The sequence below is a fragment of the Chiloscyllium plagiosum genome, unplaced genomic scaffold (assembly GCF_037043375.1).
Source record: "Chiloscyllium plagiosum isolate Xiang-an unplaced genomic scaffold, Cpla_swu_hap1 HiC_scaffold_47, whole genome shotgun sequence".
NCBI classification, from domain to species: domain Eukaryota; kingdom Metazoa; phylum Chordata; class Chondrichthyes; order Orectolobiformes; family Hemiscylliidae; genus Chiloscyllium; species Chiloscyllium plagiosum.
Genome location: NW_028270185.1, coordinates 19,924,822 through 19,952,631, shown reverse-complemented (window position 1 = coordinate 19,952,631; position 27,810 = coordinate 19,924,822). Strand labels below are relative to the sequence as shown.

The 27,810-nt window shown below is 40.4% G+C and overlaps 1 protein-coding gene across 2 annotated transcripts in view; it reads right to left on the bottom strand.

Annotated features, from left to right (window-relative positions):
* Positions 1–27,810, bottom strand: part of timm50 (translocase of inner mitochondrial membrane 50 homolog (S. cerevisiae)) — a 165,163-nt gene that overhangs the window by 57,085 nt on the left and 80,268 nt on the right. Inside the window, exon 3 of one of the 2 annotated variants that reach the window (XM_043681019.2) lies at positions 24,191–24,212. The exons of the other annotated variant lie outside the window; for it this stretch is intronic. Coding sequence (XP_043536954.1) covers positions 24,191–24,212 — 22 coding nt within the window. The remainder of the gene's footprint in view (positions 1–24,190; positions 24,213–27,810) is intronic. 2 annotated transcript variants of the gene reach the window in all.

Below are 27,810 nucleotides of genomic sequence, written 5' to 3'. Positions count from 1 at the left end.
TCGTGTGTGTTGGAGAGAACAGTGACACATTGGCCAATACGTGTTTGTGAACCAGGGTCAACTATCATGCCTTCACACTCAAGTAGCTCACTGAAACTAGCGATGATGAATTCTGAAAATTACTTAAATACCCTTGAGTGCCAGGATCTCTGGAAACTTACCTGAACCAGAGTCATCTTTGACAGATAAGAAACCTGTTACTTAGGAAAATCAAACTGGTTCAGTCATAATGGACAAGGAAATGGCTGGTAAATTTAAGGCATCTGTGAAAGGGTTAAGCCATCTGAGCAGAAATGTCTGAGTTTTATACGATTGTCCACGTCAGACAATGGAGAGCAGTATACTGCTAATCTAGGTACAGCTGGTGATTCTGTGAGCCATTCTCTTCCTCCATGTGTGGCTGGGAGGAGGAGCCAGATTGGCAGTACTGACTGCACAATGATTACTAAATGCTCCTCAGAGAGTGAGTATTAGCATTTTGGCGGCTGATCTTATTCAAACAAAAAAAGAAGTGTTAATCAATCATTCGGAGTCCTGCTGAATGATCCCTGATTTGTTTTTTATTCTAATGTTAATGCTGAGGAACAGCTGAACCAGATGACTGCTTAATGATTCAGGACAGAGTTTCAGGTGTTAACTTGTGTTTGGAGAGGAGCAATGCGTACAAGAGCGCAAGAATGAGAGCGTGAGAAGAGGGGGGAAAATGCATAAAGCGCGACAAAGAACAGTGGGATAGGATACGCAAGCCAGGAGTGTGTTCACTATGCTACGGAGTGACTGGTGCTGAAAGGAAATAGTTAACAGAGGAAAAAAATGAGGTAGAAGAGGAGTGAGAGAAGAATTGGATGAAGGGGGATGGGGGTTGGATATATGACCATAGAAGAGATTTAAAAAGATGGGGTGTGCGCACAAAAGAGAAGGGAATCAAAAGGAAAGGAGTCAGAGGAGAGAGAGAAAAGAGAGAGAGAAGAGAGAGAGAAGAGAGAGAAGAGAGAGAGAAGAGAGAGAGAAGAGAGAGAGAAGAGAGAGAGATAGAAGAAGAAGAGGGAGAGAGAAGAGAGAGAAAAAAAGATAGTCAGGTGTTAGAGTAAGCCCCTCATACATCTTGATTACTGACACTCTTGTGCTAGGCCCCAAGCAAAAACCAAGGTCCATCCATGACACTGTAGAAGGACAGTGATACTCTCTACTGTCAGGTGCAATGCTTGTCACTTTTACTGTGTTGCACTCCAGAGCCATGCGTTCAGTTGGATCTGATCAGGAGGGGAAGAGGTTATCAGGCCATGAGGATACCGGGACCAAAGGGTGGAAAACAAAAATTACTGCAGACAATGGCATACTGTAGTGGACAACGGATTTTGTTATAATACCCAAAAAACAGCCACCCTTGTTGGTGGATGCAGGGTTGTCTGAGGTCTCAACTGACCTAAACATAGTAAGCAATGCACTTTTGAAAACTTTGCACAACATTGATGAGAGCATGTGGCCAGGGTGACAATTTTCAAACAGAATTCTGAATATTGCAATGAATATTAAACTTCTTCAGAATTGTTGCAGGACAAATGAGTGCAATGTAACAAACTTTAAAAGTGACAGAGTTGGATAAACTGCATTTATTTTGAAGTGTGCATGACAAATGTTTGCGGTGGGGAGAGAGACAGGCCTGTAAAGAAGTTGTATGGAATTTTTTTCAAAATATACTTCAACATTTGAAAATGATACAGGCTCAGGTTCAATCCAAATTAAATGCAGCATCGAAGGAAGGCAGTGGCATTAATGGTAATGTCAGTTGTCTAGTAATGCAGTGTCTCAGGCTAATGCTTTGAGGATATGGATTAAAATTCCCCACAGCAACTGGTGGAATAGACAAATCAGCAATTGGAAGTGAGTATCAATAATGGCGACCAGAATAATTATAGAGCGGACCAGATCGGCAGCACAGTGGCTCAGTGGTTACCACTGCTGCTTAACAGCGTCAGTGATCCAGGTTTAATTTGAGCCTCTGTGACCATCTGTGTGGAGTTCGCATGTTCTCCCCATGTCTGCGTATGTTTCCAGTTTCTTCCCACAGTTCAAAGATGTGTAAGTTAGGCGGATTGATGCTAAACTGCCCTGGAGAGTCCAAGCTTGTGTGGGATGGTCATGGTAAAATGTGAGGTTACAGGGATAGAGTAAGGGTCTGGGTTTGGAGGATCCGTGCAGACTTGGTGGGCTGAGTAGCCTCTTTCTGCACTATCGTGGATTCTATGATTCTTGACCTCAACACCTAATATTTACCAGATTGTAAAATCAAAAGACTGCAAACAGCATGTTACAACAAGACATTTAGAACATTAAAAGGACTGGAAACTTGCATGGACAAAGCAAAACAATCTATTGAATCATTAACACCTTACACGCCGTACAACATGTGCTAACCTGGTCATAGTTGGCAGGTGAAGCAAAACTCCCTTTCATACTTTAAACATTCACAAAGCAGTCTTAAATCAAATCCCTTCACTCTCTGCTAAACCAGTTGATTTTACATCCCTAATGCCTTCAGTGCAGCCTCAGACCCTTGTCCTAAACAGCATTTGGACTCCTGTGGGAGAATGTTTCAAAATTTGTGTTTCTGCTGTGCAATATGTTACAGCAAAGCAGCTGGGAGGCCTGAGCTCTGGATCCTTGGGGACTGCCATTTTGTTTCAGCCCCCAAAGGTCCTCATTATGCTTCATTACACCATTTGCCACCATGCTCCCTGTAGCCATGCCTAAAGGGCAATGTGGAGCCACGGTAGGCCTCTCCTCTCACCCTGACCTGCTGTCCTTACACTGGGTCAAGCGCTGTTAATGCAAAAGTACAGCTGTTCCCTCAGCACAGTGCAAACAGCTCCTTTATCCAATGTTTCGTAAATCTTATTAGAATTGTGAAGTGCATTTCTTTGCTCTGGCTTTCTTGTCTTACGTACTTACCATGAGAAAGCCCTTGAACACATACACCAGAAGGCTCATTTAAGCACGTTAGGTATTTTGCATTTACACTGTGTGCTTAAATTAAACTGTGAATTATCTTCAAATTGAATGCATCTCTGTTAAAAATTCAGATTTGTAAATATTTAAAACATAAGGAAGTAGAACAGTCGAAAATATTCCTGTTAACACTAGATTCCCAAAGGGTCACAAGTCCATATTGCAGATAATTAGGTACTCAAACTCAATATGTTTCTCAATGGAACTTAATTTATATAATCATACCTGGCTCAACATTAATACTGCTTACCTGAAGCCATTTACCACAGCCCTTTACATGTACAGTTCACATTGAGACTAGTGAGTTAAGTATTCTGTTGTTGTGCTGAGAAAGGGATTAGACTGGCTTCATTCCGTGTGTAAATACCATAAATCAAACCAAGGGCCCCTGCAGTGAGTTTTTGTCTATTTCATAAAGGAATATAATAGGATGCTTATACCGAGACCAGGAGGTGTACTGCAGACTCAGTATATTAAATTTGCATAGACAGATTGAGCAGAACTGACCCCGTTAAATTGCACACCCTCTGTGGGGCAGCTTGCCTGTAGAAATATTTTTTTGTCATACACAATACACATACTCATAACAGACCGATTTCACCACCCCAAAACCATCCCAATTTTCTCCCTTCCTGTCCTGAAGTCAATAACTCAACCTGACTGCAGTTTCACAGACACCTGGTCTAAAGTCATTATTTCAGACGAGTCTGGACTGAGTGTGTCAGCACACTACTCCACTATGAGACACAAGCTCAGCTCAATCCCAATCCCATTCAATTTCCCTGAAGCATCACTTCAAAATGCAATCAGTGGCATGGAATCCTGATAGATTCACCCCAAATCTATCAGCCCCATCAAGCACTCCTGACCCCTGTATTCAGCCCAGCTAGATTCAACATAAAATGAAAAGTACTTCAACCTGCACACTGCCTTTCACAACCTCAGCATGATCCAAAACCTCTGCAGAAAATGAAGCATTTTTGTGTTGCAGTCACAGTTATAGGAAAGGAGCTGCCAATCTGCACATAGCAAGATCCCAGAACTAGCAATATGAAAATGAACAGAAAAATTCTTTTTAGTGTTATTACTTCAGGGAAAAATATTGACAAGGGCAGTTGGGAGAGCTCACAAATACTTTATTCTAAACAAGAAGGCAGACATCTCTTCTGAAAGGCAGTAACTCTGACAATAGTGTTCCATGAATACTGTCAGCTTGGATTGTGTGCCAAGTGTCTGCAGTGAGGATCTGAACCCAAAACCCTTTACGCAGCTGCAAACTGTGCATAGATCCTTGGTAGATAAACACCAAGCGTCACTGTGTACTGAAGTTCAACCTGTCCCTGGTGTTGCAAAGAATGGGACTGGCCTCTTTGCCACAGAATGCTCCAAGTAGTTGGACCATTACTTATCACCTGTCCTTTGTTGAGAAATTTGCAAAGAAAAACATCTTTGATCACAAGGAGAAAGTCAGGACTACAGATGCTGGAGATCAGGGTCCTGATGGACTTGTGGTCTAATAATGTGGTGCTGGAAAAGCACAGCCAGTCAGGCAGCATCTGAGGAGCAGTAGAGTCGACGTTTCGGGCATAAGCCTTGATGAAGGCTCGATTCTCCTGCTCCTCAGATGCTGCCTGACTGGCTGTGTTTTTCCAGAACCACATTATTAGACCACAAGTCCATCAGGAAGCGGTCAGCACGTAGCATCTGAGATCCTGCTGGAAAAGGAGGGTAGTCATTTGGCAGAATGCCTCTTCACCAGAACTTCCCAACAAGCACCAAGACATCACTTGGCTGGTGATGAGAAGTGCACTACCTATGAGATACTTCTTGTATGCTGGGTTCGTCTGTGCCACCGCACGCTGCCCTCAAGCAGCTGCTGGGAGGTTGAGACAGTCACACATCTCCTTCTGGAATATGCCTTTGCAAAGCAAGTCTGGAGAAAAGTGTAGTGGTTTTTATCAAGATTCATCCCTAACAGCTCCATGATGTAGGACTCTGTGCTCCACGGTCTGTTCCCCAGCATGCACACCCCGAGACAAACATCAACTGCACCTGGAGGATCATCAACTCAGTGAAAGATGCTCTTCGGTCAGCCAGAAACGTGTTGGTCTTCCAAAACAACGAGTTGACCCCAACTGAGAGTTTTGCAGGCTAGCACGTTCCAAGGTCCAGGACTATATGCTGAGAGTTGCACTAAAACTTAGGGCAGCTGCCACCAAGGCACAGTGGGGAAAGGTCACTGTTTGAGGTCTTTCTGCCAAAGATAAATGGGTGCCCGTTCAGTTGTCAGATGTAAAAGAAAGTTATGTGATCACTGAGTACAAGAGACCCTCACTGCCTCAGAATGAATAAACTAAGTGACACATAAATTCTAACTACAGATTGTAAATGAAAGCAAAAACGGATGGCAGAAGTTCAGTAGGTGTGCTGAAGACTACTTGAAGGACTAATACAAATTGACATGTTTGGTGGGGCAAGTTACCTGATCAGAGATTTAACAGCACAAGATTATATGGGTCAGATTCTAGTTTGACGACTGCAAGATGTAGAACGTATTAAACAATCCACCTGACACATTAAGTTATAGAGTTCTGACATGCAGAAGTAACTTTGTGACAAACAAGAGTTCCAAATTAACTTAGCAGGATCAGATAACAAGAGTCTTCAGTGCAAGAGGGGTTAACATTAATTTTGCAAATTCTTTCTTGAGCTACTGGATAGTGAGAAGATGAATAGCAGTAGGGACAAATGGCAACTCGAGTGCATTAAAGCGACATATGTTATTTCCTATGTTAAAACAGCGATTATATTGCTAACATATTTAACTGGCTGTAAAACACTGGAATGTTCCAAGTGTGTGAAAAGCATTAGATCCATGTAAACCTTTATTTTTTATTGTCATTATGGCAGCATTCAGCCTACACCACATGTAAAATACAAAGTGACTTCAATAGCTCTTAAACCTATCCTAACGCTTGCAGTAGATCTCGGAAACTGAATAGTGAACATTGAAGATTGGCTGGAGGACAGCTGAATAGAACAAAAATTATTCTGGTTACAAACTCAGGTTTGGCGATATAAGTGACTTGGCCACTTTATTCTTACCTGTTGCCCTGATTGCACTAGTCACTTACACTGCAGGTTTGCTTGTTATGGTTATCTTGTCATTTAAAACATTCATGCAAAGTAGGACTAGACATCTGTCTCTTCAATCCATGTGGCAAACTGCTACAAAATTCAGTAAATCAACAATGAACAATGCAATTCTTCCTTTCTGGCAATATCAGGATTATGAAGCAACTATCTTAAACAGCTAAACTATCAGGATAACCCCATCATTTTTCCAAGTTAACATAATGTATCCCTATAGCCACCTCTTCTTTAGTAACCTTTTCTTTAACCCTAGCTCCAACCTGCAGCAGCTATGTCACAGCTTGAATGCCTGTTCTAAAGAACAATCAGAAAGACAAGCCTGCTAGGCTCAGACCCTCCAGTCACACATGACAACATTTATAATACAATGAACGAGTGCCATGCAGGCAAAAACACATCTGAGTTTGATCATTTCATGTTAATCTATTAAAACCAATTCATCTCGTTTTAATCATGGTATTAATCTGCAGCTAATTAATATGCAAATTGAAAGGATTTTATTAACAATGAGGTAGTGATTAATTAGTTGGGAGATTTTGTTCTGTGCCCAGTCCATCTTTGAGAATTGTTTTGTCTGAATGAGTGCGTAACAGTAAAGAAAACAAGGCTGTTAAAAGTAGCCAGACTGTGTGCACCCATGATTAATACCAGCATTTGTTAAGAAAAACAAAAATAACTCGAGGCAATTTTGTCCTTTTCTGAAGATTAAAGCTGCCAGATCCACTGTTTTTACTGAGGTTCATGTGAAGCAGATTTTTCTTCCTTATTAGCTCAGCCATTTCACCAATTTGTACCTTATAACAAAAAAGGTGTCAAGTAAAGATGCCGTATCCACACCAACAAACAGACACAGAAGTAGTACGGGTTTGCTCCTCCAGCTCTTTACTGAGGCAAGCTAACAATCTGATGGTGGCTTTAACCAGCTATCACCACACTGAAGCAACTATATAGCGAACACTGGTCTAGACTCCTGCCTCCACAAGCTCCTCTAGTACATCATGGATACCACTGCAAGGTCATTACCCATCTACGTGTTGCTCTGGTTACATAGCAGCTTGCTCAGCCAATTCAGGAGGCATTTCAAATCAGAACAAAGTGAAGGAACCAAGTCAGACGGAGACGACATTGCCTTCCACTGAAGTAAACCAATTAGGGTGTGAAGCAACAAAATGGTTATTTTTTAATCTTGACCTGCTGTTGAGGTTCTAACTACCAGATTTACTGAATTCAATTTCACAACTTCCTGCAATTAAATGCGAACATAACCTCTGGGTGCCACACATCATAACCGTTACTTTGCTTATGAAACTTTGGAACAGGAGCAGACCGAGTTATTGATGACGACCCTTTTGCTTCTAATCTAATTGTCAGAAGTCAAATTGTGATATGCCACATTAGTTCCTTTTGACGTTCCCTTTGACAGCCCTTACTTATCACTGCACACACTAGCAGTAGAACTACCCCCAGACATAGGTGTCAGGTGGTCTCTTAAGCTTTGCCCTCTCTCAACGATTTAATACACAGAAAAATGAAAGTGTGTGTTGATAGGAAAAAGCTTCTAGGTTTTCAGGAGAAGTTGCAATGGAAAATGGCTAAGGAGGACATACATGTTGAAAATTTAAGATGAGGCACCCTCAGAATGAAGACTCTGCCAGATGTTGGTCATGTTATATTGAGTGATTATCAAGCAACACAAAGGTGAAAGGTTATTGGAGATGAGTGGGAATGTGGGGTGATCAAATAGCCACAATCTTAAATGACTGACCAGACTTGAGGCCAAGTGGCCTACTCCATCCAGTTCCTAATTCATAAGTTTGTAACAATAACTTATACTTTTCATCAAACCTAGCTGACAAACAATAAATGAAAGCCTCAGGAACAAAATGCTTCTCAAATCGGTCCAATTAAATTTGCCTGTTACCTTGTCTACATAATAAACTAGAAATCTTCTTACTCCCTTGAAACATTTTGGAAACTAATCTTGCAATCATAAAACGCTAAAAATCACAATGAATATCAGTGTATCTAAATGAAATATATGCAACAACAACACCAAAAGGAACATATCTGGTGTGCTCAAAAGTCACAGATTCAAAAGGTTAACTCTGTTTCACTCTTCACCGATGCTGCCAGATCGGAGTTCCTCCAGCATTTTATTTTTATTTCAGATTTCCAACATCCACAATATTCTGCTTTCATTGTAACAACATGAACAGTGTAGGGGGATAGGTGACGTGCTTCTGGCCAAATTGGGCGAGTCAACTTGGAGCATGAGATTTAGACCAATATGACAGCGTAAACAAAGTGGATAACTGGTCTGGCATGTCACGAAGGACTAGTGTCTAGCTGAGAATTTGGACAACATATCTTAATTCATTCAAGAGAAATATGTTTGAAAATGCTTTGTTATTGGACCACCAGATTTTGGACATCCAATCTGTACAAATCCGGATGGTCAGGCTCTTAGGATTAAAGATTTGGTTTCTGCTCCCCATCCCGACATACTGGAACATCTAAACTAAAATGTGTGTTTTGGCCAGTGTCGCAATTTTTCCGCTACTCAGGCCCAGGCATTAGATGCTGTTAGCAGAATATGTCAACACCGCACTGGCCTCTAATGGTGGAACTCAAGGACTGCAGAAGTTTCATTTTCCCAGAAGCTAAAAACCGGGTTTATCATTTCCGCAATAACCTCGGCCACGGTAAATTAAGGTACTGGATTTACAGCATTACAGATTGTAATCAGTCAGCAAACACATCTTGACCAACATTTCCTAATAAGATACTGCTATTGACTCAAATTATCTTTCATTTATGTTTAAGCGGCCAATAAAATTACAACTACCAATAGTCTTGATTACCAAGAATGGCTGCTGAACTATGCTGCCTTAGTAATCCTCTTTGAATCTCCCTAAAAATCAGGTTATCCTTGATGACTCTGAGTAAATGTACTGACTGAACTGTGACAATATTGATGGCCTTTTGGAATAATAATAAGATAAAACAGAAAAGATAAAGACAGCTTGGTATTCGGAAGAAAATTGAGGAGAGGCAGTTGATGTAATTTTAAAGGGGAGTGACGTGGAATAAGTGGTGGCAGAACTAATTTATAAAGTCTTTTTTAAAAACACAGGCAGAATGTTTCATTGGAGCTACAGAATACGAAAAGAGTTATGCTTATCCCCATTAAGAAAAAAAATCACAGCTTGGGTCGCAGTTAAAATATGAAGAATTCTGGGTGTCAGACTAAGGATGGATGGAGAAAGTGCAGGAGTTTACAAGATTGTTACCAGGAATTAGGACATTAACTTTTGTGAAACCAAGGTCACATGCTTGGAGTACAGAAATCTAAAAAGTGATTTTATTAGGCATTCAACGAACGATTTGATAGAGCTTCTGCTGGCAAGTGGGTCAGCAACCAGAGGACATGAATGCACAACAAAAGGAAGAATAGGCCACTCAAGCCCTTGAAGGCTGCTTTGCCATTCAATATGATCATGACTGATCTGATTTTAACCTCAACTCCACATTCCTGCATCACCCTGATAATCAAGAATCTATCTCGGCCTTTAAAAACATTTAAAGATTTTGAATCTAATGCCTTTCGAGGAAGGCGATTCCAAAGATCAGAACCCTCAAGAGAAAAAATGTTTCCTCATCTGTTTTAAATGGGTCCCTCCTTATTCTTAAGATTATGCCCCCCAGTTCTAGATTCTCTCACGAGACGAAACATGCTTTCAACATCCACCCAGTAAAATCCCGTCAGGATCTTATACGTTTCAATTAAATCAGCTCTGACTTCTGTAAACTCCAGGATACAGACTTAGACTTTCCTCATTCCAACGGCAACATACTCACTCCAGGTATGGGTCTAGTAAACCTTCTCTGAACGGCTTCCAACATATTAACTTCCATCTGTAAGTACAGTGACCAGTACTAGACGCAATACTGAGGATACAGTATCACCAATGCCCTGTATAACTGAAGCATAACCTCTCTACTTTTGAATTCAACTCCCCTCACAATAAACCATATCTCTGCATACTAACCTGAGATTCATGCAAAATGGTACCCAGATCTTACGGTACCTTACCTCTCACCACTTAGATTATGCTTTTTTAAAATGATTTTCTGCCAAAACGGACAAATGCACACTTTTCCACATTTCACTTCATATTTTCGCACACTTGCAACCTGTGTCTTTGTAGGGTCCTGATAGCCTCTTCACAACTCACTTTCCTACCCAACTGTGTCATGAGCAAATTTCGCTACCATACTTGTGATCTCTTCATCCAAATCATTTCTATGAATTGTAAAGAGTTGAGACCAGTTATGAAATTGAAAACGTGCACTGCACCGTTAAGAGAGAGTGAATGCTGTTTTGCACTGAGAGCTAACAAGAACCTGTCATGTGACTAACTAGTAGTCTCAGAGTGTACCGGAAAATTGAAAATGTAACATTTGGCTGTGAAATGGATGGCGGAATTTTTGCTGTTTTGACAACAATTCGAATTTAACCAGTTTAAATTATGCTCCAGGTTACTAAAACCCAATCGAATTTGAATTTATTGTTTGGCCAACATCGAGCCAATGAGACAATCCAATGTGGGGGGATAAAAAAGGCAGGCATTTTGAAAGTCAGACAGTAACTGCCATCGAAATGCTCTCTATCAAAGGGTACCTTTTCATATAAAAATATTCGCAGTAAAAGATAGATGACGACCCAGGGAGATCTTTAGCCCAAAGAAGAGAGACACTGATGATGACGGTAGCCGTGTGGTTTTGAAATTAAGTTGCTATAATTTTAATAAGTGTTTTTCTTGGAACAGTATATTGTTAGAGAGCTGGAGGCAGGTAACAAGCAGTTAAGAAAAAGGGGGGGGGGGGCTTCGAGTTATGAATATTTGTTGCTTAATGCTCATTTTTAGAGTTAGGGAATAAATTGATATTATTTTCTTTAAATAGTGGAATTTGGGAGGTCTCTGACATTCATATTTTAACAGATTACGAGGCGAGGTGAGCTTTTCTGGGTGTTTGGTTTAATTAGTAGACACTTGCCGGTTAGTGTCCTAGACCTTTAAATGAAACGTAGGTGAGACAATATAATTTTGGTTACTTGTGATTGGTTAAATTAGAAGTTAGAAAAATGGCTCTTAAAATTGCTAATTAAGTTCTGGGGTTTGAAGATGATTCCTAAATTTGCCAAAAAAGTTTAGAAAGACAGAAGGCAGCCACACTTTTAGAATTAACAAATAGGTTAGAATTGGGTTTAACCAGGCACAAGAGTAAAGCTGAAATTGTAAGGGAGTTACTCAAGCAGAGTAACAGGCAAGTGCAGTAGTTAGAAAAACTTAAATTACAATTGAGGAAAATGGAATTAGAAGACCAAGAAAGGGAAAGAAGAACCATGAGAGTGCAAAAAGAGAGAAGAAAGAGAAAGGGAGAGAGAATTTGAACTTCAGAAGTTGCGAATTAGTCAAGAAAGTCAAGTTAACAGGATGGATATGAAGGCAGAAGATAGTAATGTATACAAATATGTTAAAACATTTTTCATCAAAATGTGGAAAGGTGTCGAAGCCTTCTTCATTGCATTTGAAAAATTGGCTAGGCAAATGAACTGGTCAGAGAACTTGTGGGCAATGCCAGTTGAGATTAAGCTGGTTGGCAAAGTTAAAAATCATAACGCCAGGTTATACTCCAACAGATTTATTTGGAAGCACTAGCTTTTGGAGTGCTGCTGCTTCATCAGGTGATTGTGAAGCAGGACCATAGGAGACAGAACTTCTAGCAAAAGATTACAGTGTCATGCAGCTGAAATGACAGAAGAACAAGCCTAGACTGTTAAATCTTTCATCTTTTAGAATGGGTTTGCTGGTTTCGGTTCTTTAATATGGTAGGCAGAGCGAGTGAGGTATTTACAGCACTGTTAGATGAGGGGTCAAGAGGTTATGCAGATGTCAAACAGGCTATTTTGAGTGCTTATGAATTGGTACCAGAAGCAAATAGACAGGGGTTCAGAAACATAAAGGATGACATCGGTCAGACTTGCGTTGAGTTTGAAAGAATTAAACATAGCAATTTTGAAAGATGGGTGTAGGCTTTAAAAATAGATAAGACTGATAAAGCTCAGAGAGGATATTCTGCTGGCAGAGTTTAAAAACTCACTCCCAGAGATGATAAGAATTATATGGATGAACAGAAAGTTCAAGGAGTGAGAAGAGCAGCAGAGATGGCAGATGAATATGCACAGGTGAATAAGGTAAAATGTATCTTCCGGCAAAAATTTCATTCTGTGAGGGATAGAAATTGGGAGAAGAGGAGATCCTCAACTACAAAACAAAGAGTACAGCACACTGGTAACTGGCTTACCACAGGTTAAAAAAGAAGCCCAAGGGAAGTGAAATGTTACCATTGTGGTAAGGTGGGACCCGTAAAGTCACAGCGCTGGTCGTTAAAGAAAGGTGCTGTGGGAAAAGATGTGGTAAAACAAGTTAAACCAGTGGTATTAGTGAAAGCAGTAAAAGGAAAACCCAAGAAAAATTGAGGAGCTGTAGGAGAGTGCACAGCCTAGCCGGGGCTGGGTATTGAGATAGTGCCTGATCTCTATAAAGAATTCACCACTGTGGGTAAAGTTTACTCAGAAAGAACAGGGAGAAGGAAAAGAAAAGATCTAATCAGTCTCTAATAGTAAGAGATGAACGTATTTGTACTCTTTCTGACCTGTTACCTGAGAGTGGTAATTTGTGGGACAGATGGACAGAAATTTAGCGTTCCCTTAAGTAAAATCAGGTTGGAGTGCCAAATCAAGACTGGGGAAGTAACAGTGAGAGTGATTGACAGAGTGTTAGTTCCAGGAATACAGTTTGTTCTTGGGAACAATTTAGCAGGATCCAACTTGGGAGTGACACCCCTTGTTGTGGAGAAGCCAAAGGAAGATAAGGGAACTGAGGAGTTTAAAAGAAAAATACCCTGGAAGTTTTCCAGACTGTGTAGTAACAAGATCCCACTATCATAAGTCACAGCACGAAGCAAAAACTTATCTGAAAGATTATCCCAACTTAATGATGCTGTTCCAAATACTTGCCACAATCCCCATAAACATCCCTTGGCAAAAAAGGAAAAATCAAACACTGTCTTACAGGAGACAGAGAGAGAGAGCAGAGAGATTCAGCATGGAACACCTTCTTCCATATAGCAGCCTCAAAACTGACTGACTTGCTAAAACTCAAACCAAAGAAAAGCTGAGCTGGGAGAACTGGCCATTCCCCTTTCATCGTTCATGTGCTTTTTAAAAAAAAAATCTGAAAGCCCTTTGCCCAAGGCAGTATCTTTGAGGAGAAAGTGAGGTCTGCAGATGCTGGAGATCAGAGCTGGAAATGTGTTGCTGGAAAAGCGCAGCAGGTCAGGCAGCATCCAGGGAACAGGAGAATCGACGTTTCGGGCATAAGCCTTCCTGAAGAAGGGCTTATGCCCGAAACGTCGATTCTCCTGTTCCCTGGATGCTGCCTGACCTGCTGCGCTTTTCCAGCAACACATTTCCAGCCAAGGCAGCATCTATTAGCTATAACCAAATTGGCCCTAAAACCCTTCAATTTAGACCTTTTTGGAATTGCTGCTTTAGTGACGTCTCTGAAAAAAAAGGTCAAGGACAGCATAACCTTGGTAAAGGAGCAGCATCATCTCACGCATATTCTGAAATTTCACAGGTTTGACAACTTATGTGGGGCAGCCCAGAATGTAAGTAACCCCAACGTTCTCTGATGGTAAAGCTGAAAGTTGTGTGCAGGATGTTCCCACAACGTTCATCTTCAATGTCACATTGATCAGATGCTCGCTGGCCCAGACCCCAAAAGGGTCCACAACTCCTGTCCACATTCCTAGAAGGAAGTGAAACTTACACACACTCAGTCTGACTTCATTGATAGACTATAGCGGTACAGACAACCATCCAAATTTTGTATAATGTTTCTAAGAAACTTACTGTTAGATACATACTTTCATGGCTCAGTAGATAAAAGCAATAACAAATGGATCCAAGGTAACCAGGGGTGAATTTCTAATCTAACTAGTTAATGGATTTCAACATGGTAGCTGCAATCAGTCACATTAGATTTTGGGAGCCAGTCAGAGTAGTGGGATCTTAACCCACAGTGCAGAGATAGAGAGTTCATTTTGGAAGACAGTGAGAGGCAAAAGAGAAAGTACACATCCAGAAAAGACTGAATGCAACAAGCCAAGTTGCTGCTTGTAACCAGCAGCTAGTCAGAAACACAAATTAAAAAGAAAATTTGAGGTGTGACATCGGAGACATGTAGGTAGACAAATAGCTGATGAGCATTGTCTATTTATTTTATGACAGAGTATCAATCAGACTAAGATGATGACTTACTGAAATAAAAACATAAACACAGGCAGGATTAGAAACATTAATTAAGAGTTAAGACAGTATAACAGTTAATCAATTAAGCACTATAAAGGCAAGCAGGTCACATGTGGCAGGTAAAGTGTGTGATTCAAAGCAAACACCGTCAGCAAATGCTTCTGGCTCTGAATCATTAAACTGCAGGATGAGTTGAAGACACTGCCATGAGTCAAAGAGTGGGAGAGTTATTTGAACACTTTGTTCCAAGAGGTAATCACACCCTTTAATATCGGGGCCACTGTTTGGTTCACAGTCAGAGTCAGGATAGTGCGAGCAAGTGAGGCAGGAATGTGGATTGAGAATATAGAAAAAGAGGAGCCTCAGCCTTTTCAACTGTTCAACAGTCTTGAGGCTCTTACAGTTGAAATGACAATCATGAATGTTGCAGGGTGGATGAGCAAACAGACCATGGCACTTGAGGCCATTCAAGCAGGGCCATTCAATAGGAATGTAGTGATAGTAGGTGTCAATGGAAGAGACAGTTCCCCAAAGTCGAAAGAATACATGCCAAAGACTGGTGTTGTCTGCCCAGTGCCAGCATTTGAGACTTCTCATCTAACCTGAAGAACTGTGAGCAGGAAGACAAGGATACAACGACATGATCAGAGGTATCAATGACATAGTACTAAGAAAAAGATTTGGCTTGGAGTACAAGCCACTAAGGACTAAATCGAAAAGCAGATCCTCAAAAAGGTAATAACCTTTGGATTATTACCCAAGATACAAGTAAATTGTCTGAGGGTAAGTAGGATTGTGTGGCTCAAAGATTGGTGTGGGTAAATGGATTTGAATTACTACTACTGCTGTCAAAATGGAAGCTCGATCATTAAGATGACTTTCACCTGAATTGTGCAGAAACTAGTGTTCCCAAGAATGAGGACGACCGAGAACATGAGGACTATTAAATAATAGGGGCAAGGATCAAGTAAGAGAAGACGCGATATATTAGAGAGTATAGGCAAGACAGTAAGATAGTTACAAGGGAAATGATAACCAATATAGCAGGAAAGGACAGAGTACAGAAACTCAAGAGTGCACCAAGCTGGAGATTGAAATAATAGTAAAAATGTAGAACTCACAATCTTTAATTTAATGTGTTAACATGTTAACATAAGTAAACGGATAGTTCACAAAAATAAATACATATGGTCTGATACCCATCACAGAGAAATGTCCTGGGACCTGAATATTTAAGGACATTTCAGACAACAGGTGGTTAGGGAAAAGCAGAGGGTTAATTAACAATGACATAAGGACAATACAGAGAGGGATGATTTTGCTCTGAATGTCGAGACATAGATTTATTTCGTGTTAAGATAAGAAAACGTCAAGGCAAGAATTGTGGCGGAATTCATAGCTTACAATAACCATATTGTCGGTCAGGGTTTTTTAGAATTAGAATCCCTACAGTGTGAAAATAGGCCCATCGTCCCAACAAGTCCACATCGACCCTCCAAAGGGTAACCTACACAGACCCATTCCCCTAACCTATTATCCTATATTTATCCAATTAACGCACCTAACCTACACGTTCCTGACCACTCTGGGCAATTTTGCATGGCTAATTCACCTCACCTGCACATCTTTGGAACTGTGGGAAGAAACCGGTGCACCCGGAGGAAATCCAAGCAGACACAAGAAGAATGTGCAAACTCCACATAGACAGTCCCCAGAGGCTGGAATTGGCCGGGTTCCTGGTGCTGTGAGGCAGCAGTACTAACCACTGAGCCACAGTGTCGCCCATTTACAGGGGGCAAAAGAATAATGGGAGTTTGTGAGAAAGGCGTTGGCATTAATCATGAGTGATTTTAACCTAATTGCAGATGGAACAAATCAACTGGGAAAGGTAACCTGGCAAAACAGTACATAGTGAGCTTGGGAAAATTTCTTAGAACTGCACAATCTACAGCCAACCAGAGAGGAGGCAGTAAGCAATCAGATAAGATTAACTAATAGCACAATAATAAAGCCATAGCTATATAGATCTGATCACAACACGACTGAATTTTCACATTCAGATTCCAGAAGAGAAGAATGGGTCTTCTTTAAGGGCAATAATAAGAGTAGAAGGACCAAGCTAGCTAAAGTGACCCAGGAAATGAGGTTAAGGGATAGGTCAGTAGATATGCAGAAGTTCAAGATGATATTTCATATCACTTAAAGATACATCTCAGTGAGAAAAAAATTTCAGGGAAAGAATATAATTATCCATGGCTAACTAAGAATGTTAAAGATACTATCAGATGTAAAGAAAAAGCATATCATTCCACAAAGAGGAATAGCAGTTCAGAATGTTGGACAGAACATAATAAGAAAACAATGAATCACGAGGGGCATGGATAAGGTGAATAGCCATGGTATTTTTCCCAGGACAACAGAATCCACAACTAGAGAGCATAGGTTTGAGGTGAGGGGGGAAAGATGTAAAAGTGACCTGAGGGGCAACTTTTTCATGCAGAAGGTGGCATGTATATGGAATGAGCTGCCAGAATAAGTAGTGGAGGCTTTTACAATTACAGCATTTAAAAGACATCTGGAAGGGTACATGACAAGGAGGGGTTTAGTTGATTATGGGACAAGATCAGTTTTGGATATCTGATCAGCATGCAAGAGTTAGACCAAAGGGTCTGTTTCTGTGCTGTATGACTTGTGACCAAACAAAAATGTACAAGAGAAAGAGAGCTAGAAATACAAAAACAGAAAGAATTTCCATACATATTTTAAAAAAGGAAGAAAGTAGTCAGCATTTCTCTTGACAGAATCGAGGGAATTAATAATGAAAAATAGGAAATGATGGTGAACTGAACAGTTATCTTGTGATTGGCCTTCACTAGAGGAAATAAACAACATTCTAGAAATAACTAAATCAAAGGTGAAAGGGAGGGAGGAAATTAAAATCATTACAATTACCAGACTAAGAAAATTATTCTAAAAGCTGACAAGTCCTCTGGTATTAATGGACTTCATTCTATGATCTTAAAAAAAACGTTGCTGGGATCGTAACTGCATTGCTTTTAATTTTCCAAAATTCCTTCGACTCTGGAAAGGATTCATCCTATTGCATAATAGAAAATCTAATTCCTCTAATTCAAAAAAGGAAGGAGACAGAAAGCAAGAATCTACATGCCAGATGGCTTAATATCTGTCAGAGGGAAATTTCTGAAATCTATTAGGAAAGAGATTAGAGGAAGGACACTTAGAAAATTATTAAGCAATCAGGGAGAGTTAATATGGTTTTGAGAAAGGGAAATCATGCTCAATTAATTTAGTAGAATTCTTTGAAGATGTAATAAGCAATGAAAATAAAGGGAAGCCTATACATATAGCGTACTTGGATTGCCAGAAGGCATGCAAGAAGGTGCACAAAAGGTATAGCGTAAAATTAAGAATTCATGATATAGAGAGTCACATATCAGCATGGATAGGGGATTTGTTGGCTAACAGGAGAGTAGGTCTTTTGGATCATTTTTGGGTTGGCAAGATGTAATAAGGTGAAAATGAGGACTGCAGATGCTGGAGATCAGAGTCAAGACTAGAATGGTGCTGGAAAAGGACAGGTCAGGCATCATCCTGACATTTCGGGCAAAAGCCCTTCATCAAGAATGAGGCTGGGAGCCTCCGAAGTAAAGAGATTAATGGGAGGGGTGTGGGGCTGGGGAGAAGGTAGCTAAGGGTGCAATAAGTGGATGGAGGTGGGGATGAAGGTGATAGGTCGGAGAGGAGGGTGGACTAGATAGGTGGGAAGGAAGATTGGCAGGTATGACAGGTCATGAGGATGGTGCTGAGCTGGCAGGTTGGAACTGGGGTAAAGTGGAGGGGGGTGAAAATGAGGAAACTGGTGAAGTCCATATTGATGCCCTAGGGTTGAAGTGTTCTGAGGTGGAAGATGAGGTGTTCTTCCTCCAGGCGTTGGGTGGTGGGGAATGGCGGTGGAGGAGGCCCAGGACCTGTATGTTCTCGGCAGAGTGAGTCAAAATGTTCGGCCACGGGGCGGTGGAGTTGATTGGTGTGGGCGTCACGGAAATGTTCCCTGAAGCGCTCTGCGAGAAAGCGTCCAGTCTCCCCATTGTAAAGGGGGCTGAATCGGGAGCAGCGGACACAATGAATGACATTTGTGGATATGCAGGTGAAACACTGATGAATGTGGAAGGCTTCTTTGGGGCCTTGGATGGAGGTGGGAGGGTGGGGGGGGGGGGGGGGGGGGGGGGGGGGGGGGGGGGGGGGGAGAAAAGAAGAGGGAGGAGAAGGAGGTGGTGGTTCGGGCGCAGCTTTTGTAATTGTTGCTGTGGCAGGGGAAGGTGCCAAGAGGGGAGAGTGGGTTGTTGGTGAGCATCTAACCAGGTAGAGGTAACAGAGGCAATAGTCTTTGCGGAAGGCGGAAAGGGGTGGGGAGGGAAATATATCCCTGGTGATGGGGTCTGTTTGTAGGTGGCGGAAATGTCGGCGGATGAGGCGGTTGGAGGGATGAGGTTTGTGGGCGGAGGTGCGGGACATGGATGAGATGCGTTGGAGGGCATCTTCAACCACATGGGAGGGGAAATTACAGTCTTTAAAGGAGGAGGCCATCTAGTGTGTTCTGTGGTGGAACTGGTCCTCCTGGGAGCAGATATAGCTAATAAGGGTAATACCAAAGGTGATGCTGGGACCCGACTATTTACAGCTGGGAGGTACGGCCTACCGAATGGTTGCTAAATATGTTGAGAACACAAAGATGGATAGGAAAGTAAGTAGGTAAGAAAACATACAGAATCTGCAAAGGTATATAGGTTGGTTACGTCTACGCCCAAAAGTATTTGGTATGTGGGAGCATAATTTGGGAAAATGTGAAATGATCCACTGTGGCAACAATGATAGAGAAGTAATATTTTAAATTGAGTGAGATTACAGAACTGAGGTAAAGGTGAACTGGGTGTCCTGGTACACTAATCACACAAAGTTAGCATGCAGGTACAGCAAATTATTAGGAAAGCAAATAAATACTTATTTATTGAAAAGTGGATTGGAATAAAAGTAGCTACAGAGTTTAATTATAGTTGTACAGGATGTTGGTGAGACAATTTTGGTCTCTATTTAAAAAAGAATGCTATTGCATAAAATATGTAAGAGTGGATTCTTATCTGGATTCTAACAGAGAATTGAGGACAATGCATTAGTCTAGTAAATCCTTCTTTCAGTCTGCTGTCCATAGTAGTTTGTTGAAATGATTCAGGATGAAGCTATTATCTGACAAGCTTAACTCTGTTATCTCACAAAGGTTGGAGAGGTTAAGTTTCTATCTATTGTAGTTACGAAGGAGGCGTGATCTCATTGAAGCACACAAGATCCTGAAGGGACTTGATACCAAAAGGATGTTTCACACCATGTAGAAGAGACAAAATCTTAAATCTCCCATTTAAAATGAAGCTGAGGAGAATTTCTTTCTCTCAGAGTCGCAAGTCTGCAGACCTCTGCTTAGACATCAGTCAAGGAAGGGTCATTCAATACCTTTAAGACAGAGGTATAGTGATTCTTGACTAATAAGGGAAGTAATGCTAATTGGTGATCAGGCACATGGAACTGACATATCAATCAAATCACCTGTGATCTTATCAAAGGGTGAATATAGTGTACTCCTGCTCATAATTTGTATGTTCAGCAAGAGGGACATCATGTGTTGTTCCAGCTCTCAATTATTATCGAATGATTCCTGCTCGCAAGAATGAGTGTAGATGCTGGATGACAAGAAGTTTGCACTGCTCAAAAACTAGCCAATGCTATCAAGGAAGAGAGAGAAGACAATTAGGATAGGATAATCACAACACTAACACCAAGTAGAAACTGTGAAGTATCTTGCTCTGTAAAATGATAGAACCATTGTTTCTTCAGAACTGTAAAAATTAAATCTATGGATCCCCTGACCTGCTGCCAAATTTTTGACCGATTCAAAAATAATAAAAAGTGACAGTGCAGTGCTTACGTGTATTTCTGAACTTCTGGGTTCCACGAAGGCTCAATATTGGGAAGATCTTAGTCATACAGGAGAAAATGAAAATCAAAACCAGTTGGTAGAATGTGTAAATGGACATAAACCTCATCTTACTGATATGCCTTGGAGATGGAAATGTGCACTCACTTTATAAATACATAAAATTACTCACCAAGTGTAAATCAACCTGAGCAAAAATTAGCAAGAAAATTAGAAAATAAGATTTAATTTCCCCAACAGCAGCAGGATAGGTAACTAAATGAGACAGATTAAAAGGTAATTGGTGAAAGAAACAGGAAGACAAAGCATTTTTATTTCCCCAAACACAACAAAATCATTGCGGTCAGGAACTACTGAATGGGTGAGGTAAAGGGATTCAACAGTAGCTTTCAAAAGGAATCTGGATAAGTACTTGGAAAGGGAAAAAAAAATTGGAGGCCCAATTGGGGAGTGGGACTATTGGATGATTCTTTCCAAGAGACAGACAGACATTACGACACAAACTGGTCATCTTCTGTGCTGTAAATTTGTATGATTCCAATTATATTTTTGAAATATACTTGTAGCATTACTAAGGCTTAAGAAACAAACCGTAATCAGCTACTAGGATTCTTGGGGACATGAGCCGGGGTGACTATACCTACCTGTATTTTCTTTTTTCCTTGTGGGAGAGCCATTGGCCTCACAAAGGTACAGACAAGGACGACTTAAATGTTGAAGTGCACTAACATGAGCATAGATGTGATGCGCAATAAAATAGATCTAATGGGGTTTTAATGTACTCCCACAGGAAAAAAAATTAAAAAACTCCTCTATTGTAAGTTGTGATGGCTAGTTTGTCAAAAAATAATTACAATGAAGTTATTTAGTTTCAGATATTTGTGGATGATTACAGAGTTATTATTACTCAATTAATTTTCAGTTTATGTTGAGGGTCAGTTACTAATATGCACACTTCTGATTATTAATAGTTCTGACTGTAGCCAATTAGAAAATTAATTTCCATTTACTGACAACAGAGATCCACTTTGTGATTGTTAGGGGTGGCGATTGGATTCAGCGTTTGTACTTTTGTCGTGCACTTGACAGTAGTGTAAAACAATGGAGTGTAGTACTACAAAGTCAATGTCTCATTGCAGAACACAATCTGCCATTCACTGTGCACATGCAAACTACAAATCGTCACCCTGCCCACACCGCCATGTGTGTCCTCCCCGGCATCCCAATGCTCTATCAAAAACCAGCATGATACTTTAAAAGAAACTTTAAAGAAAACCTGTCCCTACTGTGACAACACTATGGTGTTAAGTGTATTTTGTCTTTTTTTTTTGAAGAGAGATTTTGAGCCATTGGTGGTAAGCTGTTTCTTTCAAGGCAATAAAGTAAACAGCTTGAGAGGTCTTGGTGTTTTTTATATAAAAGTTGGAACAATAGAAGCAGCATGAACGGGTGGAGTCAAGCTCTTATAGAATCAGAGTTATAGGTTAGCTTTCAGCAGTTGTTGGGATTTTGAAGTTGGTTGTGGGAGTTGCTATATCCCTCTGTCTACCAGAGGTTTCTCTTGCTGTTCTTTTCTCCCAGACTGGAGAAATATCACATATGAGATATTCTATTTCACTGAATTTGCTTTTGCCAAGAGTGTATTTATGGGATGTTACTATATTCGAACAGTTGCTGTTTGGCAGTTAAATAATCGATCATTCTGTTAAGCTTTCCAATAAAGTTAAAGTTATGCCAATTCTTCTTTTTTTTGTTTGTATTCTAACTGTAGGATAAGAATAAAGTGCGTTTTGCTTAAAGCCGTATAGCATTGCCAATTGAATCACATCTGGAACACAGCAGCTAATGCTGGTCTCTAAGTAAGAGCAAGGTTAGGGTCAAGGCTATCTTTTGATATATTTGAAGGGGGTTTGGTCTGGACCATAAAATCATACAAGCAAATAACTAAACAAACAAATAATCACAAAGTGCTGAATCTTGCATGAAGCAGTTTAAAACTATTTTGAAACTGAGAAAGACGTGAAAAATACTTTATTATCAGTGCTTTCAAATATCTACTATTTTAGGTGCCTGACTATAGAGTATAATTGATCATGACTAAGAGAAACCCTCATAAGATGCTATATTGTGTTGTGATGGGGTGAATCAATCACCACTTCAACATTTCAATAGCAATTAAGTATTCCCCACTAGTGCCGGAGCCCTAGGCAACAACATTTGAAAGCTGCAGAAGGTCAGGGAAATGAAGCAGCTCAATCCAGCTAAAAATAATTGAATTGTGTTAATAGGCTACTGTACTTTTACTTGGGAACTATTGATAATAGACTGAAGGAAGGATTCACTGGACGGATGCATTGTCCTCAATTCCCTGTTAGAATCCAGACAAGAGTCCACACTTACATATTTTGTTTCTCTCACAACAAAGACTTCACGATACACACAGTCCAATATTATGGGGCCAATAACAAAGGAGCATGCTTCTGCAGTAATTGTTCAGAGTGATATTTTAAATTTCAAACAAATATACTGATGAGCAAATAACTAGATCTACAAACATTTAAGTGGCTGATCAAGTCTTAAAAGCCTGATAATCAAAAATCCCACTAATGCAAAACTGCTTCCATTTACAAGTAGCAACAATACCTACTCAAAAATGACAAGGAAAAGAAGAAATATTCTGACTCAGCAAAGTAGTATCACATGAAGCCTCCTGCAGTCAAACTTGTATTCCTTTGTCTTTAGATTCCATGGCAGCAAGGAGAAATGTTGGTACTGAGGCAGTAACATAAGATCCATGTCAGTATCTCAACCAAATAGTTATTGTTTATAAAGACTAGAACACTGCAAGGAATTTGACTATGATGGAGGAGTCAGCACAACTGAGTTCAGTCAGTACTGGTTAGGGGTTGACAGTAGGGTCACTGAATAGTCAAATTACACAAAACATCCCTTCTCTACTCCACAAGAGCGGAAGCTCATTGGAATGTCCCTAAAATTAGCAGCTATGCACTTCTGTGTTGAAATCAGACACCAGACCTACTCAAAGATCAAGTTAGCTTTCTCAAAAATAGATACATAGACAAAACTTGAAATTTCAGATCTAGAAGCAATTTTTTAAAAAAAGAAATCCCATTACCATCTCTTGAAGCCATGTTTGCAACTGGACATTTAATACCAAATACCAAAATATTATACAAGGAAGCTCAGAAATTAAAAAAGCAAAACACTTCTGTCTCATGTCCTAGAAAAAAAAACTAGCTAAGAACAATGTTTGCTAAAACAGGCTGGTATGCTGGGTACTGTATACATTAAGAGACATTATCCACAAATCAAGGACAACTGACAACTTAAATGGGGGACATAGAAATAAGCAAATCCTATTTAATTTATATTACAGTGATGCTCTAGTTCTGTTCATTTCGCAGAATTTATAGTTCAAAATATAGACAGAAGGAGTACCAATTTCTATTATACTTAAATCCCACTTTAACACAGGGGCCATCTGTGAGTAGAAGCAACATTTGTAGTATGTATTAAAGAATTAAAAAAAGGACATTTGCCACAGAGAAAAGTCTTGCATCGACATGCCAACCCGGAGATGAACCCAACAGTGCAAACAATTCCAAATTGATTTAACTTACCATTATCAAATTCATCTGGAATCTGTGGAGGAAAGAGGGAGAGAGAGAGAGAGAAAAAAAAAAGATCAGTTTCTGCAGCCCATTTACCAGCAGGTTGGGAGCATTCATAGCACAACACCATCCTCCCAATTAAGATAGAAATTAATCGCCAAACATATGAATATTCAAATACATCTGTCAATGGATGGGGGAAGCAGCTGGTTCCCAAACAACCGCCAACACCCTCACTATAGTTGGAATGAGGTCTGTTACTGGCCCTGGACTTCATTAGTAGCATGCAGTGGAAGTCAATCCACATCCTTATAATATACCCTTTTCTGTCCTGAAGGCTTTGGGGTTCTTGTTGGCTTTGCAACAACACATCTAAGTGGCCAATCTTTGCGCCCAAATGATTGGCCAACAGAATTAGCCTCGATTGTGTCATGCCTGTAAGTAACCTGTGGGCAAAAATGGGAAAGCACATTGCAATATGGAGCCTTGGCTGAGTTTTTTTCCCCCCCACCTTCCCAAGTCTGAAGCCAATTTTAATACCCATTTGCTGCTATAGATGAAATTAGCAATCACTGCACCTTCTGGTCTGCACAGCTTTGCCAAACCATCCAGAGCTGTACACTTGAATTTCTAAGAACTAAAGAGTTAAAAATAACTTGGGTACCACCGTCCCCAATCTTCCCCCAACATCATCATCTCCCAGGTCCCCATCAATTAGCCTTAATATTTTTCTTCCTTGTCGCACTACCTTCTAGGGGCTAGTTTACAACCTACATATGGACACTAACCAACACAGGCTCTTCGATTGTAGGGTCTATTACAATTCAAAACAACTTACACCTGGCAGTCTGAATGATCATTTGGTGGGAATCAGGGATAGGAAGCCTTCTTCCTTCACTGAAGGAAAAGGAGATAATTTGTAGGTTAACTGCAACCCCTTGATTGACACCACCCTGTGACAGATAATCTAGGAATTAGGACATAATCGCTCAGCACTTCATAACAAGCTGTATCACAAAGACTCAGTGGGAAATCTGAAACTGCAATTTCGCAGTGTGGTGTCGAGTAAGTTAGCTGTTCAGTCTGTACAAAACTGAGCAACTACATTTGATTCCTCACTTTTTAAGATATCAGACCCTTCAAATTTTACAGCTCAAACTTAAATGCGATGATGATTGCTGTTTCTCAGCTGTCATCCATGATTAAATTTAACAGTCTTGCCTGAATGGAAGCTTCATTTTCAGACATTTCATCACCATACTAGGTGACATCATCAGCGAGCCTCTGGTAAAGCACTGGTGTTATGACCCACTTTCTGTGTGTGTTTAGGTTTCCTTGGGTTGGTGATGCCATTTCCTGTGATGTCATTTCCTGTTCTTTTTCTCAGAGGTTGGTAAATGGGGTCCAAGTCGATGAGTTTGTTGATAGAATTCTGATTGGAATGCCACGCTTTTAGGAATTCTCATGTGTGTGTCTGTTTAGCTTGTCCTTGGATGGGTGTGCTGTCCTTCTTCGTCTGTATGTAAGAATAGTGAAAGTGGGTCATGTTTATTTGTGGCTAGTTGATGCTCATGTATCCTGGTGGCTAGTTTTCTACCTGTTTGTCCAATGTAGTGTCTGTTACAGTCTTTGCACGGTACTTTGTAAATAACATTAATTTTGCTTGTTGTCTGTATAGGGTCTATTAAGTTCAATTCAACTGGAACTCTATCAGCAAACTCATCAACTTGGACCACATTCATTACCCTCTGAGAAAAAGAGCAGGAAATGACATCACCACAGGAAATAACATCACCAACACTAGGAAACCTAAACACATAATAGAAAACGGGTCCTAACACCCATGCTTCAACGGATGATCATTCCTGATGAAGGGCATTTGCCTAAAACAATTCTCCTGCTCCTCGGATGCTGCCTGACCTGATGTGCTTTTCCAGCACCACACACTCGACTCTGATCTCCAGCATCTGTAGTCCTCACTTTCTCCTCACTGATGATGTTACCTAGTATAGTGATGAAATGTCTGAAAACTTACCTTACAGCTCAGCGAGCAAACTTACATTTAGAACCTCAACCTGAGCTACAAATCTTCTCCAAACTCGCTAACTCTTGTTGGAATCCAGGGAAAGAACCATTCCAAAGAAGCACAAAATCTAGAATGGCACTCCAGTATAGCACTGACTAAGTGCTACACTGTTGGGTGCTGTCTTTCAGAGAGATCTTGGAGCACAGACCTCCATTTGTCTTCTCAGATGGGTGTAAAAGATATCAAGACAAAATGTGCAGCTGAGAGAGACTTGAACATGAAAAGCTGCAAAACAATATAAAAGAAGGTTATGCAGTGCAGTTGTAGATGCTGGTTAATATCTGTTCTCATTTGGTAACCTTGAAAAATATGAAAGATACTGAACTGCAAATAGCAGGTGGAAAAAGAAATAACTTGCATGTCTCTGATGATTTAACTTTGAAATGTATGTTTGTTTAAAATTCAAATTTTATCTGGAAATGAGCTAAGATCAATAATGTATTTTGCAACGGAGGAAAGTTGAGCTGCTATCCATTCAATATCCTGCCAGCAGCTTTAAGTGAAGAACACTCAGAATCAAGCTCATTTCACCATCCAAAATGGTCTCTATTATTCAACAACAAAAAAAAGAAACTGGAGAAATTCAATAGGTCTGGCAGCATCTGTCACACAAATAGAAAGCGGGTCATAACACCAGTGCTTTACTGGAGGCTCACTGATGTTATATAGTATGGTGGTGAAACGTCCGAAAACAAACCTTCCAACTTAGTGAGCAAACTTACATTTAGGCAAGAGTGTTACAGTTGAATCATGGATGACAACTGAGAGACAGCAGTATATTATCACATTTAACTTAAGGTTTAAAATTTGAAGGATCTGACTTCTTAAAAAGTGAAAGATCATATGTCGTTGCACAGTTTTGCAGAAAGCAAAACTAATGTTGAATCTAGTAACACTTCATCAGAACAGTTCTAACCTGCTGAGTTTCTCCAGCAATTTCTATTTCAGATACAGTCAGAGTCATACAGCATGGAAACAGACCCTTTGCCCCAACTCGTCCAAGCTGATCAAATTTCCTAAACTCGTCACGTTTGTCTACATTTGGACCATATCCCTCTAAACCTTTCCTATTCATGGATCTGCATCTACCACTTCACCTGGTAGTTCATTCCACATATGAACCAACTGGTGTGAAGAAGTTGCCCCACCGGTCCCTTTTAAATCTTTCTCCTCTCAGCTTGAAAACATGCCCCCTAGTTTCAAAATCCCTCATCTTAAGGTGAATAGCAAAGGTATTTTCCCTGTCTAAGTCCCTAATGATTTTATAAACCTGTGCAAAGTTATCCTCAACCTACAGTGCTCCTGAGAAAAGAAATCCCAGTCAATCCAGCCTCTCCTTATAACTCAAACCATTTAATTCCAGCAATATCCTGGTAAATCTTTTCTGAACCCTTTCCAATTTAATAAAATCCTTCCGACAGCAGGGAGATCAGAACTGTACACAGTACTCCAAAAAGAGGCCTCATCAATGTCCTGTACAAACTCAACATGATGTCCCAAATCCTACATTCAACGGTCGGAGCAGAAGGCAAGTATGCCAACT